The 21,558-nt window shown below is 40.8% G+C and overlaps 1 protein-coding gene across 2 annotated transcripts in view; it reads right to left on the bottom strand.

Annotated features, from left to right (window-relative positions):
- GRIA2 (glutamate ionotropic receptor AMPA type subunit 2) overlaps window positions 1-17,971 on the bottom strand; it is a gene marked incomplete at both ends in the record, with an annotated part of 87,975 nt that extends 70,004 nt beyond the window's left edge. For both annotated transcript variants that reach the window (XM_080614307.1, XM_080614306.1), the window contains 2 exons: window positions 17,415-17,555; window positions 17,884-17,971. In XM_080614307.1, the coding sequence (XP_080470433.1) occupies window positions 17,415-17,555; window positions 17,884-17,971 (229 nt within the window). The remainder of the gene's footprint in view (window positions 1-17,414; window positions 17,556-17,883) is intronic.
- Between the last annotated feature and the right edge of the window lie 3,587 nt (window positions 17,972-21,558).

Here is a 21,558-nt window from a genome sequence, read left to right on the forward strand (position 1 = left end):
ACCTTGTTCCGTATGATATGCATATCATTGTGTAACAATGGATTCACACTAGCTTCTTATTGATCAAGAAGCAATTTTAGCTTTGCTTCTGCTTACCATCTAAGAGCTACTACATGAACAAGTCTATGAAAATACCAAAAACAATCTGAGTTCTTCCTAGACAATGAGAAAGGGAACTAGAACTACCAACCTGGTTCCTTGCAACATACACCTCCCCACCCCCACCCTAATTCTCTCATATTCGTAACTGGAGTGGGATTTAAGAATGAGGTTGGTCAGAAACATTTTAGCAGACATTCATTTTCTGTCAACTGAAACTTTTTGTTTAAATGCATTTTTTTCCCATTTTCTTCTTCCTTCTCATCCCAAAAGAGAAATTTCTGAGATCCAAAATAAAGGCTTGGGTCACAAAGAAAGAAAAACGACAAGGAAAATGACAAGTGTTCTCTAATTGGCACTTACTTAAAACAACACATCAGTTCAAGCACTTGAATCATGCAGAGGAGAAAGTGACTTTGATTCTTCCCCTTTCACACAGATGTTCTGACATACTCCCCCACTCTCTCCATCTCTCACACCCCCTCCCTCCTGCCTACTTCTTTTTTCTTCCTCTTTCTGCCCCTCTTCAACTTTCTTTTTTTTTCCTCACCCATAAGAAATTTCTGATTGTTTTTCCTCACTTATTAAAAAGGAAACGAATGTCAAAACAATATTTTATTTCCTGTCAAACAGAATATTTGCTTCTCATCAGCCCTCAGGAAATCTAGAGTAACTTCCAGCTCTGCTGTAGATATTCACTATGACCTTGAGTAAGTAATTTAATCTCCCTCCACCTCTCTTTTGCACTATATGTGAAAAGAGGAAGAAAGTTCTTCTGTCTCCCTTGCATACTTCAGTTCTGAGCTTCTGGGGCCAAGGACTGGCACTTACTGCTATGCAATGTCTAATATAATAAACCTGCAATGCCTCCAGGGACACCCAGACACGAACGTAATGCAAACAAATGCAGATATAAATGCATTATAAATACTCTGCAGTACAAACTAGTTCTTATTTACAGTTAATTGAAGGATTCTACCATGAAACTGTTTGCACGGTTACCAAACACACAACAATCACTCTTAATACCTGCTTATAAATACAGAAGTACTTACAGGCTTTTGGAACACTGAACAGAAGAAGTCTCAAATTATCAGTCTCATATCTTACAGCAGTCTGATGCAAAAAGTATCACACAAAAAGGCTCTGTAGTTCAAATCCCTCAAAACTACTGACAGATGCAGACCAGCTGAAGCATAATATCCCAAGTACTCTTAACGGCCTCTCATCATCTTCAACACTCCCCTTGTCACTAGTGTATGACACCCTTGATGAAGTGGAAATAATTTGAAACAAATACCAGAACTGCAGAAAAAGTTCTGCTTTACAATCAGATTGCAAGTCTCACATACACTGACTTATAATGGTATGAGTTGTAATGATGTGATTTATATTAGATGATCATATATATGATTTATATCTTCACCTTTGTAATTGACTGTTTCATGCTATGCTGCAAATTGACTGGCAGAAGTGTTTCCCTTTCCATTGTTCTTCCCTGAGGATTAATACTTAGAGCATACATTTTATTCAGAGCATATAACCTTTGTTCAATTTGAGCATAACGTGAACTAAGCCTTTCAGTAAATAAATTAAAAGGAAAAATTGCACAAAAAAATGCCCCAGAAAACAAACACACAAAAATCCTAACCCCCCAAAAAACCCACTTTCTCTCACCCCCAGAATTGCTGAGGCTTGAAGACAAGTCCACTTCAAAGATCAGTTCATTTTTAAAGCCTAGTGGAACACTAGCCTAAAGATTGAAAAAAGGGTCTGTCTCCAGAGAATGCAAGGCCTTAAATCCTACCAAACATTATTGTAAATGTAGGACTAGCTGATACTAGAACACCCTTGAACTACAGCTTGGTATCAAAAAGCCATTCTTCCAACCAATTTATGTTTCTTCTTGAGGAGAAATATCAAACCCCAGACTAGAACTGCACACCACTGTGACAGGTAAAACAGAACTCCAGAATAAACAAACACTGCTGTTCACATTCACAAATTAATTAGACCCAGTAAAACAATTGATTTCTTGTATCAAACATTACACTTCTGTTAATGCTACACAAGGTGAAACAGCAAAGCAAACAAGAGAGGAGTGCTCTTAAAATAGCAATGTATTTTTCTCCCAGAAAAAATACCATGTCTGTAATTTCTACATGGATTGAACTTGGCAGCATCTGCACCTGAAACAGGCGCTGGGGTTTGTAATGCCACTCTAATGCACTACTAGAAGTTAATATTAATAAAAATTCCAGAAAAGCATACAAAAAGCTGCCTCCAGTTCCCCTGAAGGATGCATCCAGAACCTTTTGTCAGAAGAGTGAATAGCATTTTCTTGATAGCACAGCAACTTCCTCCGCTCTCCCCCCTTCATTTTGGTGAATTCATTTAGAAACTTGCAAAAGTGAGAATTAATGCAACATGAAACCACAAAACATCACAGCCAGAAAAATAGAAGATTTGAGTATGTTACCAGGAAAGCAATGTTATGTCTTTCTCTGGAGATTTTTTTTCTATTAAGCTAACTGTGAAGACCAGTCAATAAAATTTGCTTTATATTTTGTAAGTATCTTCATTTGCACAAGGGAAGTCATCTTTTGCATTACCAAAAAGTAGAATGCATGTAGAAGCATACTGATTCCCATTATCACACATTCCAGAGCAAAATCCAGGTCATACAAGGAGAATGGTCAAAGAAACACTTCTGACACCTCTCTGTATTTGTAATTTCTAGTGTAGATGGCAGGAAATCTCAAATGTTGGTGTGAACTCAAACCTGTCCTTAATTCTGTCATGCTGACGAGGCTTACCCCCTGGTTCTGCTATGCAAAAAACAGTTCCAAAGTGATACACACCTGACACATGCCCCCATTCACTCCTGCCTACGATGTACTTCTGACAGATCATCTATTCTAGAAGATGGGTATGCAAAATCACAGGAGCAGGAGATAAAACAGGATGAGGATTTGAAGTTACCTAGGATATGCCAGGCAAATCCCTGATGTCCCAAAATAGCAAATACAACACTGACACAGCAAACAGGATGAGCCCCTATGCATTCTCCATCCCCATTGCCACTGGCTGTGCAACCTGCACCCAAACAGCCAACCACTCCTTCTTTAAAACCAAGGTGGCCAGCCCCAGACTGCCTATTGCAAGCAGGTCCTGGCCTGCACTTTCCCTAAATCCACACCTGGACACTGGATGTGGCTAACCAGCATAGATCAAAACCCTTAGTGCTAGTATAGCTGGAGTAACTAAGGGTACAGGCCCACTAGGTGATAGGACATTCAAAGGCATTACCGTCAGTCAGAGAAGACTACTTGCAAGTTGCAAAGTAGTTAGAAAGTTTATTTAAAGGTAAATCATTCAATGCTAATCAGATAATCCTAAGTGATTATTCATAAAAACTTTATACTACATCCAGTCACTATGAATTGTTTAATTGCCATCACATATTCTAACACTATTCTTTTATATGTCATTGAAAAAAAATCACAAATATTTTCCAGTTTAATTGTTTGTTTTATTCTTACACTTTTAAAACCAACTTCTATTTTGGATGACTTGCAAGGTTAGGAGTTTTAATGAATCTCCTCAATCCCTTCACATTATACATGCACATTTACTAATTTTTTTTTAAACTGACATATGTCTCTGCTTTTATGACCCAACCACTTGGAACCTCTGCCTACTAGAAGGAAGCCTGAGGTCATGCTAAAGAGGAGAGTTTTCTTCTCAAGTGCTATAATCTAGTTTTTAGTCTTTCAGTTACAAAACAGCAGACTGCAAGTTAAGGTTCTGGTGAACGAGCACCCTATCTTCCAAGTTGCAGAACATGAAATTAGAAATTTAAAAAAAAGAAAAATAACAAACCACTATATCATGAGCTTCAACTGTCACTGAGAAAGGAGGAGAAAAAAAAGTCCTTCTTGTGTATATTTTCTAGATGATGCACAAAGAGTGACCAAATAACTATTTTCAGCTCTGTGTTGCCTGAGTCTTAAAAAGTGGTAGATTTTCATGACCACAAGACGGTACAAATGCATATTTTCTGAAGAGAGACATCTCAGTTTGTTTCACTTGTTGTCAAAAAGTTGGTGACAAGAACTTCAAACACTGAAAGAAATCCATCAAGGTGTTATATTTTCAGAGAAATCAGTAACAGCTACCTACCATTTTATCAGAAAACTCAACTACAATACTGATAATAGAAATTATTTCTTTTAGAAAAGTAACTACAGCTTCCTATGAATTACAACTGGATGTGATTAAATTAACTATTTCTCAAAAAAGAAAACTCCCATGACATTCGCTATGTCATTCAATAATTTTAAAGATGGAGAGGGGTGCATATGCAGACCTCCACTCTAGCCTAGTCTGCTTGACAAGATTTCTCTTGATTAAGGCATGTTTTCAAATCATCTCCAGGAATATTTGCGTTGAAAAATAATCAATGGTTCAAAGTAATTTCCATCTTGAAAATTGTCAGAATTCCCTTTTTTTTTTTTTTTTTTTTGTGTAATTATAGTCTATTTGAGTTGATCAGTTGATATATTCCAAATTAACCTTTAAGAGCTGGTAGTACAGCTACATGAGCAAATGGCACAGTTTTAATAAGGACTCTGTTCTACTCAGCTGTGTTTACCTGTGGACAGCAGACCCAGGAGCACCTCTGGGTAAGAGTTCTTGCTGACATCTGGCAGGGTATGGGGCATGGGGTGTGAGACAGCACTGACTGTCCCTCCAAAAACAACCTTCTGCATGGCAAGGAAATCCAGGCACCCAAAAAGGAAAGAATGGTAGTGTGCACTGGCACCCAGTCCATATCATCACAGGATTAGAATTACAGCCTGTACCTGTCATCAGCCACAGTAATTTTAGTAACAGAAAACTCACCTTTTATCTCAGCCATGGGTGAACCTGCCATCATGCTTAGTCTTAATTTAAAACTCCAAATATTTTATGTATATTTTGGTTTTCATAATTATGTGGGCAAGCTAAAATGGAATGAGAGGTAATCAAATGCAGAGGGAAGGCTAGCACAAGTCCTGCGAATCACAGCCCTGCTGGACTTTCGCAATTCTAGGTAACTGTTGCTGGCACACTGAGTACCTTGGACCTTTCAGGATTCAGCCTTACAGAGGCTGTCAGAGTGAGTTACATCAGCTGAATAGAGATTTTGAAGAAGAATCTAGTAAACCTATTCCTGAGGGCTGCATAAGATTTTGTGATCAGTTATTTCACTGCCTGTAAAAAGGTACTGGCACATCAGAACAAGGCTGTTCTGTTCATTTTTCTCTTGATGCCCTGATTTGCTATTCAACAGCATATCACTGCAGTTATTCATTCTATTACTCGGGCTTCCAGCTTTAAACCGTTCACTTTTCACGCTATGTATGAATAATCCAGATCTTGACAATACTGTTTTGTTTGTAAGCAAGGTTTCCCATATAATTTTGCTTCCTGTTTCCACATAGGAAATTAAAAAATCAGCATACTATATAGCACATACTATGTGCCTCTAAAGGGTTATAAGAACGTACGTTTCTTATGCACTTCAGCCTAAATGGAACTTCCATTCTTTGTGCTCAGTAATCCAGAAAAACTAGGGGGGAAAAGGATGGGGGGGTGGAGGAGGGTGGAGGGAAACGACTCAGTGCTTTACTGCCATCTCCTACTTTCCCCTTCATAGAAATGGACCATGATACAAATTAATCACTTCCTGCATGAAAATATTACAGAAATAAACAAGCTAATCTTATTTTATCTGATGACCAAAAGGAAAATACCATTCCAAAAAACAGTTCCTCTTCTCATTTTCCAAACAGCTCCTTCAACAAACACTTTAGATGGAACAGATTGGCTGACAGATCATGAAAAGCACATAGAAAATTGGGCATCTTTCACAGAAAACATCCCGTCAACAACATGCTAATCTTTAAATCTAGTGCCTATTAGCTCAAGTATCCATGAATGCAGCTGCCATAACAGTTAAAGAAGAAGAAATCTCTATATGCATAACCAGAACTGAGCATACACATAACTTTACAGATTAAACTCCCTATCCCGGATTTAATCTAGAAACAGTGAAGCAACTAGACTCATGGGAAGAGCAAGTACCCTGTTGCTCATGGCCCTTGAAGTTTAAAATACAAACAGGGTTAACTTTTACCACCTAAAATATACAGCATAGAATACAGACTGGAACTCCAGGATAATAATGAAATCATTCAAAAAAACCCAGACTTCAATCCCTCCTAAGAGAGGCCAAGGGATGCATTTTCTGTTACAATATCAGGTTCAAAAATACACGTCTACTAGTACAAACAAAGATGAAGAACTACAATCTAATGAGAAACCTTGAGGTTAATGCATCCCAGAGAAAAGAAGACCTGATCATATAACTGCTTCTCTTTTCATGTGTAAAAGACAATATCCTTCTTGCCCTGAATCCAACTGTGTTCCATATTCTTTTCAGTCATCCTCTGAGCTCCCAGATTCTGACTTCTTTCTACACCAGTGGGATGTTTCCAACATCCAGAGCACCACACAACTAAAGCATTTAAACCCACAACAGCTGAAAAAGTAGCTTCTAGCCATTAATCCCACTTCCTTTGCCTCAGAACTGCGGTCAGTCACCCAAAAAGGGAGATGAACAGTTTTAGTTTGACTGTTTCACTTAGAAGCTTCTAAATAGCAGCTTTCTGTCATTTAGGCTGACAATGTCTTTTCCATCAGGTGCTCTCTGTGGCCAGAGATAATTTCATTGTTAAGCATTCTCACCACTCAGTCTGGGTAATACAAATGCCTCTATCCTTGTTCCATTCCTGGATTCTTTTAAGTTCCCAGTTTGTACACGTGACTGTTACACACCATAGAACCCAAGTCCCTTTGGGGACTGGCCTGTATTGGCCTACTTTATGGAACAGAAAGCCAAACAAACAAGCAAACAACAACAACAAAAACCACTTTACATCTACCACTAATGTCACTATCACCCAACAGATATGTATCCTAAACAAATCAGTCACTGAGCAAACCTGAACCTGGAAAGCATAAGTCACTTCTCATGAAATGGACTAGGGATCCTGGAACAGATACTTTCAGTATACTTAGCTGGTTGGCAGAGATGAAAGGAGGAAAAGAAAGCTTACAAAAAACCAAACACAAACCAGATTTTTTCTTAAAGGGGAAATCAGATTAAAAGCAAGTATGGTTAAATCGGCTGGCATAAAATTAAGCTCATAGTTGGTGAACAATCTGTATTGATATGACTAGGTTAACCATGTTCCTACAATCACTGCTAGCTTCCCCCAGGAAGCTTCAAAAGACACTTAGTAAACAAGTCAATTTTAAAGGCACAATTTTTTTGCTACAGAAACACCAATGTGTCAAAAAAAATAACTGGAACAATTACTTTCGTAGTCTTTTTAATAACTGAGTAGTAGCAACTCTTGTTTTGAAGAATCATTTTAAGCACTATTTTGACAAAAAAAAAAAGTAAAAAAAAAAAAAAAATAAAAGGAAGGAAAGAAAAAAACCAAACATGAAACATAAAAAGAAAGAATTAAATCTACATTGTTGAAATATAACACCTATATGAAGCGAAAAACAAACCAAGTTAACTTTCTTCCTAATACATCTGTTTTTTAAGGCAGCTGATATTTTCAGAAATGGCTTCTATGTGCTGCCACATACACAAGATGTAACACGTAAAAACTAAATACTACAAAAATTGAATACTGCAAGTTCCTGGTGTGGAAGATAAAGCTAGAAACACAGGCACAGGGGAAGTTCAGGTTAGATATAAGGAAGAAGTTCTTTACTGTGAGGGTGGTGAGGCACTGGAATGGGTTGCCCAAGGAAGTTGTGAATGCTCCATCCCTGGTGGTGTTCAACGTCAGGCTGGACAGAGCCTTGGGGGACATGGTCTAGTGTGAGGCATTGCTACCTATGGCAGGTGGTTGGAACAAGATGATCTTAAGGTCCTTTCCAATCCTAACCTTTCTATGATTCTGTGAAATGCGAAAAAAGGAGGGAAACAAGCATCGTTTTTCCTCTTCACCTTCACAAACACAGGCCAAAACTTTCCTTTTTTAGCTAACAGTTCTATTTACATATTTATACTGAATTGAAATGGTCTAATAATTTTTCTAAGGCTTCCATGTTGAACCCTGACAAAGCACTTAAGAAAGGTGTTTAAATTTAAAATGGGTTTATGTATGCACAATAAAAAGTCTTCAACACCCATACAGAAAAAGAAATAACATGAATTTTGGAGCTGTTTGTGAAAGCTTGACCACTTATTTGACTGAGCAAAAATATTCTGGCCTTATTACTCTGCAGTCCTGTATTACAGGATCAGGTTGCTGGATACACGAACTAATCCCATTAGTCAGTAAAAGGACTGAATGACTTTTCAGTCATGACTTTTCCAAATTTCAGCATGATCCACTCTCACCAAATGAAAGCACTTTAAGATGGGGCAGATGAAAGGCTGTGAATGAAATTAAAACCACACTGCAATTTCATATGTACAGTGACTCATATTCTCATCTATTTCCTGAGCCCTGAAACCCATTTAGTATTTAAATATAATAAAATTCTGATTATGTTTCCAGGTGTTCATTTAAAATGTCTTCAAAACTTTAAAGCTTTGTATAAAACTGTCCAATTAATATGTGTTGTCTGAACAATTAAATTACTATGACTGAATTTTCCTAACACTGTCATTTTCCCCTCTATGCTTCATCATAGTAACAACAAAGGGCAAGACACTGTCTTCCTGCTCCCAAAACCTAAGTTACTTTCCCCCTTCCTGCATCAGTACAAAAGTACAATTACTGAGATTTTTTTTTTTCATCAAAAATTGAGGCAGGAAGAGTGAAGCAGAGTTGCAGACAGCGAAGGAGACTGAAGTAAAAATAAAAATGGCCCAGCAATAAGGACATTCAGCTGGGAAGTGAAAGACCACGAGTTAAATTCAGGTCCTTTGCCTAACATGGATAAAATATAAAATAACTGTGTTAAATCCTGGATGATTCTCCTAACACTCACTGTAATTCCAGTGTGGATCAATCCTGCTTCTGCTATAACTAACATTGCTGTAGCTTCTACAAACATGAGCTTGGTATGCACTAGTCATGCAAATTATTTACCCTGGTTTTCAAGTATTACACCTGGAGTAAACTCCCTGTTAACAGTTCAATACATCTGTGCAAGATAGAGTCACACGGACAAGTTTCACTGCTTGCAGGATCCCACATTTGTATGAAGAACCCTTGCTGAGACTGTATTATTAAAGTGTTATAGAATTTGTGGAAAAATTCATATGCGGAAAAAACAAAGCAGAAAAAAAAAATTAACCAGCATTTTGACTTGGAAGACATTTTGCCAAAATCGACTCGTAACTAGTATCAGGGAGGAACATTTTGAGCAAGCTCCTCAATTTCAAAGATTTATAAGATTATTGAACAAATTACTCTGACTTGCTCAGAGCTGCACAGTCTATTTCATTAGCATACATTTGCGGACATTCTCAGATAGTTTACACATATACAAGGGAACACAACACACTTAAATATTTTAGATCCACATTACAGGAGATGGCAAATCACATTAGCCTTTTCATTTTAAGCACATAGACCAGAGTCCTAGAACTATCAAATATATTCATAAAAGGCAGGAAATCAAAGAAAAGAAAACAAATCCTTTCTCCAGACTGCAAAGCAGCTGCAAAACCATTCTGTTGAGCTCTCTGGCCCTGTTGCTGACATGAGCTCTGAAAGCAGTCTTCTCCGTGTAGATGATGAGAAAATCTCCACATTACCTAACAGATTGTTGTTTAAATTATCCATCCTACCAAGTGCTTTGAAAATTAAAACCAACAGAATCTAAGTGTGTGATAAAAAATCAGTTCACATAATTTGCAATAAACACAGGCATCTTTTCCACCCCATCAAGTTTTTAAACTTTTAAATACATTTATAAGGAGAATAAATTAAGTGGTATGACAGCCCTAAGCACAGCAGCCTGAATAACTGCAGCATCAAATCAATGTAATATGAAATACCTGAAAGTGAGATTAAACTGAACAGATGAGATAGATATAGGAACACATGCTTGTTATGCTATTTTGAACATTTCATATAATTAGTCACTGTCCCTTACTAAGCTTTGAAACTCTTCTACCAGTAATATCTTAGTATCTTAAGAGTCAGGGCCAATATGAGCATTTTAGAGAATTTTGTCCTACTCTTGTTCATTGGAAGAAACATTTGGAAAAAAATATGTCTATTTTAAAACACAACTGGCAACACTCACTTTCTTTTTAGGAAATACAAGCACGTTTAGCTTCCATAGGGAAGTAATGAAGATATTATTTCCATGTCCAACAAAGCCCAGTAAGTCATCTGTGGGCTAGCTGAAGTGGTTGGTAATTTAGTTACAGACCCAGCACCTCAAACATACAAAGCAATTACATACAGATTTAAGTTAATGAATATAGAGCTGAATATCCTTCCTCTGTTATGAAATTAAATAGTACATTAGAGTTGAAATAAGACATTTCTTGTGCTTTGTCCTGTCACATTTAGTTGAACTGCGTGTAACATTTAAGCTCTCAAAAAAATCCTACTAATTTATGTGAGTCAAGTTTGGGAGCAGGTGGTGGGAGGCAGTAGTAGCTGGAGCTGAACCACACCCCACTGCAGAATCACAGTAAATATCTGTGCCTTGTAATTATTTCTTTATTTTGTTTACACTCTAATAAAACAACCAGCCAACACACTAAGTGTCTGCACATCAAATGAGATTCAGGCCAGAAGCATTAACTCTCTATACTAATTGCTCAAATGGGAACTTTAGGAGGAAAAGGTAATCTCCCCATAAACTACCTCACTTGAGAACTTTTCTTATAGAAAAAAAATAAAATCAAAGATCTGTCATGGAATAATTTTAAACAAAGGGGCAAGGCAGTGTTGCTCTAGAAAGTGAAAACTGTTCTATGGTGGGCCCAGATAGAGATAGATAAAGTAAACAGTATTTTAAAGGACACCTATACCACTCTAACTGCACGTAAATAAATACAATAGCAGTGTTCTAAGCACAGTTATTTATTTTAGAAGATCCAATATGAACTTATTCAACATGTAGTCATTTAAAACCTGCTTTTATGCCTTACTGTTGATCTGTTTTACAATATGGATTCACTATGTTTGTCTGATGCTTTTATTCACTCCTTATTGTATATCCTTACAGAATTCATTACGACTTACTCTGTGATTAATAATTCTCACACTGGAATGACTTACTCATTTAAAAGAAAGCCTGTGTTCAGTTTTAACAAGGTTACCTCTAATACGTGTTTGTAGTCAATGCAGATATTTTTAATGAACTTATTAAAATAAAACATTAAGGTTTCAAGACAAAATAATAATGTGTTCCACAAACCTTCCTCTTTTCTGTAAAAACATGCAGACTTTTGCCCTATACCTTTTCAGAAAGCTGAATGGCAAAAGGAAGTAACCCCTTGTCCACTGTCTTCTAAAAGCAGATACCACAGTATTGATGCTCTCATAAATACAATGATCAATTACAGAATAACAGAAAAACCTTGTTCATGTCAGATATTAAAGTTCTAGTCAACTGTCATATTATAAGCCTATTCATATATATATATATATATTTGGATATATACAACTAAATTTTTTTACCTACTCAGTTATCAGTTAGTGTTTTTTTCAGTCTGACCTCGTATTTCTTAGCTTCAGTTGCACTGATGCTGGTTCCAGAATATGAGCATGAACCATTAATATTACAAAAACCTAGTAATTCATGCACCCTCACAGGGACAAAACACTGACTTTAAGTGATAAATTAGCTTAATAGTAAGAGCTTTGAGATAATCCTTTCAGAAAATTAACTGTAGGGCTTAACCAATGTCCTGCTTTTTATTTATGTGACATTCAAAATAAACTATTGTTTATCATATAAGTAAGCATGTATGTACATGTACATACACGTGTGTATACACACATAGAATAGTTAGGGTTGGAAAGGACCTTAAGATCATCTAGTTCCAACCCCCCTGCCATAGGCAGGGACACCTCACACTAGATCATGTTTTACCTTAGGTTATTTCCTCCTTTAGTTTCCTAAAAATTAGTCTTACCAGCACGTATTAGAGAATTATTAATTTAAAACTGTATTTTCCTTGAGCAAATATTTTTTTTACAATTTAATCATGTTTTCACCGGAGATGCCTGATAAATTAATTATAGTGATTATCATAATTTTCTACCTAATCTTAATAGAATAGTCTTCACCTGTTTCATGCATTTTCAAACTAACATGTTACATTAGTATATACTTTCCAAGCAATTATCAGTTGTTCAAAAAGACTTATTTATCTGTTAAACAGGTCTTAATTCTCAAAAATATTTTATCACGAGAAACTTGATAAAAAAACTAATGAAATTGGTAGTAACAGTATCACTTAATGTACTGGCCCTTAGTTTAAAGTGTGTAACACACAATGAATAGTACAGTATGTCTGATGAAAGCAAGGAGTTAAGTACATCCACAGCTGTGTGCAGTCCATAGTCCTATCAAAGTTGGTGTAAATTAAAGCTTTTATTAGCATAAATATTAGAATGTAGTAATTCTTTTCTGTATTAAATATAAAGCATATATAAACATAGAAATATATTTGAGAGACTGAAAATGCTAGTTGATTTAAGAGCTTGATTAATATGCTACCCAAAACCTGCTATTAAATTTAACTCACTTTAACGCTTATAAGAGTAAAATATATTCAAAGCTGCATGGTAATACTTTATTTAGATACATGGACAAAATTAATGTAGTCCACATAATAAAAACCGGAAAAGTCAAATAATGAAGTGAAACTGTTGTATTTTTATTTGCCCACATTCTGGATCACAGCTGTGTGAAGATACTCCGTGAGCCAGGAGCAAAGATGCACACCAGGGACAGCACTGTCACACAAAAATATCCCAGGTTTCTTTACAAATAACTCTCAGGAGTAGAATAATGTTTAAAATTTGCTCCAGAGCTTTATTTTGAGGGGAGAAATGTTTTGAGACCAGCAAAAGCACAAGAATTCCTACTGTAGGCTACATCCTGGCTTTACTGTATCATTTTACTAAAGACACATACATCTGATCTTGCCCATTTTAAATACAAGGGGGTACAGAACCTATTTCACATCTGCTCATCAAGACCGAGAAATGTTTTATAGTGAAAATGAAGTGAGAAGGTCCAGGAATACAAATGAACTGAAACATAAGCATTTAATAAATTCCCCCTTTCCTTTAAAATCAGTTCTAATCATTCATTGTGAAATATATTTAGGCTTCGTCCACAGTAATTTTAATTCAAATAAACACATGTAAATTTCTCCCATCTTTACCACTACATGATATATTTCTTTGCCTAGTCTTTAATCATTTTGCCAGCAGTATGCTGAATGCTATTTCTTCATGAATGCAATCTACAGCATTATTTTCCAAAATGGCTGGGAAAACCTTTGCAATGACTCCCAAGTTGCAACATGCAAGATATTCATACATTTTCAAAGCTGCTGGTTGAAGATATAATGAAAGGATCTAAGGTTTATGCATGAATCAGCATCCCCTTGTCGTAATGTCACGGTGCAGTGATCCCTGCAGGGCTATAAGACTTGATTTAAAACAGAAAAGCTCAACACTGGCTCTTGAGCTAGCAGGATTAAACACACAGGATTGTGCATATATTACCTCTGTGCTGAAACTACTATATGAAAAACTAGTTACAGTTATTGAGATTTTATAGCACTCCATAGGAAACATCTCTTTAGGTAACTCCAATATCCTTTCAGTGCAAAACTATGTGAGTACATAATATAACTATCCTTATTTGTGTTGGATACTAGAGGAAAAAAATTAATCTTCATCAGTTGCCTCTTCCCTTGTTTTGTCAGATTTAACTATTTTTAAAAATATCTGATTTTGATGACAGTCAGCACTTCTCCAATTAGACTAGGCTCCATTATACTGTGCTGAAGGACAATAAAGTCCAGTGGTGTGGATACTTTCCAATTCTACCCTATGAATTACCTGCAGTGCTGTACCTTTGCTCCAGCTGTTGAAAGCCAAAAGTTCTGTTAGCTCTGCTACCATTTGCCTTTACCACCTAGGCTGTAATCCTCTGAATCTCCAAGAATTTCCAAAAAGGGCTAAGGCTAGCCCATTTCTTTTGAAGGATGTAACAGTAGCTACCCAGCAGACATTTATCTTAACTGTGCCACAAGTCTGAAGAAAGACCACACCACCTCTCAATCAAAACCATTCAGCCTCCTAGTGACACTGACTTGTAAGGTGTAAAACTGCAATTATATTCCAACAGCTACTGCTAAGGACCTCTCAAGATAGCTTTGCACAAGACTTGCAACAGTCCAACAAACCCACTGACTACTTGTTACGAATATATGTGAGTTAAGGCTATCTACTTAAAGTGTGTCCATTCTTCCTCTGCTACACCATCTTCTAGTCACCTTTAAATGGCCGAGTTTAACACCCCTCAGGGGTACATGACCAAGTCTCCTCTTTTCTGGACGTTCAGGAACCTAATTTAAAAGTAGTACCAGCAATACAACTTGTCCATCTGAAAAACTGTTTGCTTCATGAACGAACTCAGCGCAAGTGCTGACATGGTAACTCTGAAGATTCCCTCACAGTTTTATAGTGTTTAAAGTGGAGGGAGCCGCACGGCTGTGCTTCCTGCGCGGGGCGGGATTCGGGCACAGGCACGGGCAAGGGCACAGCACCAGCGGGGCGGCGGCAGAGCCCCGGGCGGCTGCCGGGTGCCACCTGCCGGCCGCCAGGGCGGAACCGCCCGCACCTCCCGCACCGCTGTCCCGGCGGCGGGATGAGTCGGGGTTTAAAGCAGGAGCCAGAACATTCCGGTGGTCGATTTTAGGTAATGTATTTATTATTGTTAGGGAGGAAAAGGTCATGACTTCTACTACGATACAAGCCTGCCACCATGTTCCTGTGAAGGACAGTCACCAGCTGGAGTGAAATACCTGAAGCATTCTCGGTTTCACATTATCATACATCTCTATGACCTCCTTTTACACCTGCATTAACTGTTGATAGTGCTGCATTTGGACACAGGTTCTTTGTAGACTATTCTGGGAAAACTAAACAAAACAAAAAACAACCAAGAAAAGGAGCTTTTTCTGTATTTTAAATAGGAACAAGCATAAAGGGTACAAAAAGTATGGATCCTCCTTAACCATTTGTGCCTGCAGTGCTGTGTAATCACCTGCCAAATTCTGCATCTTATATGGCAAATATTTGTCTTCAGAACTCCAATCAAACCTTTCTGGAAGGCAATCAAGCAGATACTATAGGTACTTTTTGCACATGCTTCACTAGTCAATTAAATCCAATTGACAAGATAACTTGACTAAACCATCAGCTGTGATTGAGGTGATTAAGTGTCCACGTCTTAATTTGGTGCTCTTCAAACCACTTGGAAATTGAAGCCTTGGACAAGGTTCAGACAAAGGGAAACGTGGAGTACAGCTCCTTTCTGCTCAAAGTCCATCACTGCAGTCTACAGTCTACACGTGTCTCCAAGAAAGAGCCAAGCTCAAGTACGAGGCTGATGCAGGCATACAAATACTGATGAAAAACTTGCTGGAGGTGGAGAAAAATACGTAACCTTTACTTTCTCGAAGACCAGGTGGCTACACTTGTCTCCAGCATTAGTAGAAAGAAAAAATTCTGGCACCTTATGTAAGTTATTTTGAGAAGTTCACTGACTTCACAGAATTGAGAAACACTGAAAGACCCATCAGTTTCACAGAATGCTACCTAAACCTCTACACAACCCCTTAGTTGACCAACACGTACGCATACCGCAAATACTGATCACATGTAGTTCTGATTGCTGAAAAACCTCAATACTCATGAATACAAGAATTCCCCAGGCAACTCGCAAAGATTAGCAAAGTACCTTTACTGTGGCTGACTACATGCTCTGACTTTTTTGACTTCAGCTATGGATACTATGCCCTTCTACCCTCACACATGCCACTCAAAGCTTCTTGGGTTGAGCGCTTGCACCTATCCCAGCGTCTGTGTCAAGACACCCCTCATCAACACCCCCAGCTCCTACCATACCGCAGCTAAACGACAATAATTAAAAAAAGTCGTTAATAGCGGGAAATTGCTCCCGCTGACAGCTAACCTCCAGATTCAGTGTCTCTTAAATCACCTCTCTAGGAGAGAAGGGGAAACACCTCGGGAGAGCGCGGCGCTGAGCAGCCAGTAAGCGCTATCTCGAGAGCAGGCTCTCTCCTTTACACCAGGCGGCTCAGGGGCGGAAGGCGGGCACTCCCCCTCGCCCTGGGAACGTCTGCTTCACGCTCACAGCTCCCATCACCGGCACGGGCAGCGCCCGCTGCTGCCGTTGCAGCTGCCCCTTACTGCATGACCGGTCGCTCACCACCTCTCTCCTGCAGGGTCACAGAGCACCCCGAACGCCGGGCAGCCGCCCAGCGGCGGCCGCCATCACCCACGGACCCCCGCCCGCGGGCTCTCCTCTCCGCGCCGGGGCGAACGCGGCTCCGCCCCACCTCCCCGAGCCACGCACGTGCCCCGAGCCCCGCGGCACGCGGGCGACAGGGCCCGGCTTCGCCGGAGGCGGAGCCAGGGCACAGCCCCACCGCAGCCCGACGGCGGACGACGGCCCCTGCGGGAGCCGCGGGCTCCCGGCAACGGGGGAGGCGGAAGGGCGGCGTGATGGAGCGTGGCGTAAAATGGCTGACCACCCCGCAAATCCTCGACTGCTGTCTGGAGGGAGCCCCGGTCCCGCTCACCCCGCTTAATGAGAAAGCTCCGCGGGCGGTGGGAGAGCGGTGCGGAGAGCGCCGCGGGCGCGCAGCCTTACGTAACGCGCGGGGAAGAGCTGCCGGGCGGGGGCGGCAGGAACCATTTTAAACCTGTGCGAGGGCTGGGGAGGAGCAGAGAGACCCCGCGCCACGTTTACCGGGGGGGAGACACGGGGGTGACGGGGACAGGGGGCTCCCGCACCTGCGCAGCGGCGGTGCGGAGCCGAGCCGTCTTCCCGCACGCCGTCCTCCCGCACTCCCTCCAAAATACACATCCCACTCACACAGAGACCCCCTCACAGGCTCTCCACGCCGCGCCGTGCGCAGGCGCCCCGGCCCCGCCGGTACTAGCAGGATGCCGGGCGGCGCGCACCGTGCGCAGCGGCTGGCGGCGCCCGTTACTCACAGGCGTTGGTGACGGCGAAGCTGTTGGCCACCTCCAGGTTGTCGATGTGTGGGGTCAGCCTGAACTCCGAGGTGGAAAACTGAACCATCCCGACCCGAAACGCGCTGTACTCCTGATCGGCGCCCCTCGGGAACAGCCCCCCTGCAGGGAAACACACACACACATAGGAATCAACGTGCGGGAGCAACGGCAGCGCGGGCAGCATGGGGGCGCGTCCCCTCCCGCAGCCAGGGTACCAGTGAGCTCCACCGGCTCGGGAACCGCGGCCGAAGCGATCCCGGCTACGGGTCCATTTAGCCACCGGCAGCCGCGGCGACCGAGGGGCTGGCCACGGCAGCGGGAAAGGACCCGGCGGGCGCCTGGCCGGTACCGCGGTAGGGCTGGACATGACAGGAATGCCCGAGCGAGAAGCGAGGGAGCGGGATCCCGGCGGGAGGAGAGCGGGGTCCGCCGGCACGCGGGCACCTACCGATCTGTATGCTGTTAGAATTGACCCCCCAGATCAATCCCCACAACACGGGCGCCAGGAAGACAGAAATATGCATAATCTTTTGCATTTCCAGGAAAAGTAGAGCATCCACAAAGCCACAGAAACAGCCCTTTCTGCCGCGCCGTCCTCCTCCTCCTCCTCCGCGGTGCGCGCTCGTCAGCTAATTAGATCCTCCGAGCGAGCGGCTGGCAGGAGCAAGGCAAGCACGGCAGGAGCGAGAACCTGCTGCCGCCACCGACAGCCGCCGCTCCGGTCCTCGTCCCGGCTCCGGAAATAAACGGGAAGGTTGGGGGAGGGAGCGTACGGGGGTGGCCGTGTGCCGTGGAGCGGCGGCGCTGCCGCTGTGTTCCCGTGCTGCCTGAGCGCGCCCGCCGCCCGGCCCGGCCCTGCCCTCACACGCGCTCGCCCGCGCTCCCTCGCACTCAACGGACGGGCGGGCGGCGCACCCGGCGAGGCGGCGGCGCGCCTGCGCGAGCAGCGGAGGCCCGCGGGAGCGCGCCCCTCCCGCCCCCTTCGCGCTGTGCCCGCCCCTTCGCGCGCGGCCACCGCCGGCCTTCAGCACCACGGACAGAGGCGGGGTGGGAGGTGGCGGGTGCGGGTCAGTGTCCGCGGCAGCCTCCGGGCATGATCCGGTCGGACCAGCTCCATTGCCTCGGGGGGATCTTGTCTCCCACACCGCCCCCCGGGATGCCCCTAAAGAGCGTGTCTAAAGTTGGGTACCTCAGCCCGAACGCCTCCGCCGGCATGCAGAGCCCTCGCGTCTGGGCGCCTTTCAACGGGTGGAAGTCAGAGGCATGAATCAATCACATGCTGACTTCTCTCTGTGACAGCGGGAGGTGTTCGCTTATGTGGAAAACTGAAATGAAGAAGAAAGAAACAATAACAACAACACCACCACTACCACCCCCCCAAAAAAAAAAAAAAAAAAAAAAATCAACCAAAAAACCCCACATTTTGTTCCTAGATTTTTATTATTATTTATTTCACTAGTCCTCACCAAGTTGACTTTGCAATGTAGGTATATCTGAAAAGCCTATTTTTTTACTTCTCTATCCAAATCAGAAAAGTTAATAATGCAGGAAGGTTTAAAGCTGTTCAGACATTTCATTTTCATGCATAATGGAGATTTTTTTCCAAGATGGGTTCCGGCTATGTTAGCTAGACGTACTATTTACTGGAAGCTAAATTTAACATGTTTCAGTTGGCACAAAGTCTGTTGCTATGCACCACACACACAGAGACATAGACACGCACAGACACATGCACAGATCTTATAGAAGAACAAGCAGTATAGTGATATTGTGACTGTGACAATGAATTTGCTATTAAATGCTAATTTGCTGGCATATTTGTAATTTTGTTGTTGCTGTTAATAAAGATGAGGAATATTCATGTAGGAAAGGATACTAATCTTTCATTGCATCTCCCTTTTTTTACTAAAAACATTAAATTGTCTGAATTCCCCTTTCTAGATACAAAGCAGGGTCTTGAAGCTTCAGGTATTCAGACATCAGTAAAAGTACATATGCTGAACACATAGAAAGTAGGCAGTTTGAGGACCTTTACCCATCACTGATTCATGATGAGTTTTGTTTCATTTGAGTCATTTCACCAGCAAATTCTGTACTAGTTTCTGTCTGTATCTGCATCGTCATCTCTCTCACCAGAAAATGAGGTGATCCTGAAGAAGAGAGAAAACTTTAACATCATGAGCTCATAGACCCCATGACATTATTTGAGTGGCATGGCAGAGTCTCTACAGCCATTCCTTGCTCTCTCCCCCAGCCTCATCCTTCACAAAGGTCAGGTTTTGTGCCCCTTGGTACAATGGACAGCTGAATTCTGTGAAAGGAACAAACAGTGTCACTGTGACAATCGGTAGATTAAGATATCAGAGGAAAGCTTGTGTTCAGGTTGTCCTCACTATGCCCTAGACAATGAGATGGGCAGGCATTTGCTTTTAATAAATACAATAATATTACCAATCTTTAACAGGAGCACAGGTAAATAGTAAAAAAACACACTTTTTTTCACCCCAGTCTGAAGAATCCCATTACGTATATCAAATGAGATTAAAATGCAGCAAAAATCTCAGTTTGAAGATTGCTTTTAATATTTAATGATGAAACAAAAAAAAAAACAACAAACAAAACAAACAAGTATTTACATTACAGATGCACAATGAACTAAAATATAGAAATATTAAGATGACACAAAATATAAAAATGAAATCTTGAAGAATCCCAGTTTTTACAGTTATAAAAAGGATTTTAATCTGTAAGCTGTTTGCTTGGGGTTTTTTTGGTTGGTTGGGTTACGTTGTGCGTATATGTGTCACAGAGAACAGTGCTATTTCACATGCACATCAAGACTTTTGTCAGAGACAGTAAGAATAATTCATGGGGATATACACATTATCTGCTTAGATAGTAAAATATTTCAAGTGAAAGACCTTCAGCATAGGACCTATAGCATAGCAGGCAAGTAAAATAAAAGTGACATGAGTAAGAAGTTAATTACCAATAACAGCTGAGGGTTTTGTACGCTGTTTGCGGTGAGTTAATAACTGCCATGACAATCACAACTGATACCACCCAGGCTGCCGACTTTCTAATGCATCTTTTTCCATTACAGAATCGTGAGTACTTCACAGTATCACAGTATCACAGTATGTTAGAGATTGGAAGTGACCTCAAAAGATCATCTAGTACAATCCCCCTGCCAGAGCAGGAACACCTAGATGAGGTTACACAGGAATGTGTCCAGGCGGGTTTTGAATGTCTCCAGAGAAGGAGACTCCACAACCCCCCTGGGCAGCCTGTTCCAGTGTTCCGTCACCCTCACTGAGAAGAAGTTTCTTCTTAAGTTTAAGTGGAACAAAAAAAAAAACTTATGGGTATATATCATCCACAATGTGTGTGTGTATGTGCATCCAGATTTGTATCATCATATCAGAACATGCAGAAAGAATGCCAAATTATGTGACCATATTCTGCTGGTGGTGTGCCAGAGAAAAAGAAAAGATTTCAGCTGTGATGAGTAAGTACAAAAAGACAGCGTGGACTAGTCAATCAGCAAGAAAACATTTAATCAGAATTTAATAGCAGGAGAAAATGCCGATAATAAAATAAGGCCTTCTTCAACTCTTTATTTTTTATAATAGTCCTGTGCTAATTGAAAAGATGCAAGCAGGCAAAAGAGAAAAAAGAAATTTATAGGTGATAGTAATTTATGACCATGTACTAAGAATAGACATACTCATTAACACTGTGCATAAAAAAATCAGACTACATTACTGGGAATCACTTTCAATACTTTTTGCACGAGAAAATGAAAAGGATCTAGCAAGAGGTAAGTAAGGACTGAAATCTTAAAAATAGAAGATTGTTATATGCATTCTTTCAAATCCATGATAAAAGGTCATATAAAAATGCATTAGTTTTGAATCTGAACAAAGCATCAACAGGAGGACTGTTAATAATAAGCATCAATCACTTGTTGAAAGGAAAATAACAGTGTAATAATAATGAAAACAATGACAGATGACAGAAGGCCAGATATCAAATAATATCTCAAACACCTAAAAAGGCTAAGTGCTTAATCCTGATTCCATAGAAGTCTGTGAGAGATTTGCTACTTAGTGCAAAGAATGCA

This window comes from Psittacula echo, assembly GCF_963264785.1.
Source record: "Psittacula echo genome assembly, chromosome: 1".
NCBI classification, from domain to species: Eukaryota; Metazoa; Chordata; class Aves; order Psittaciformes; family Psittacidae; genus Psittacula; species Psittacula echo.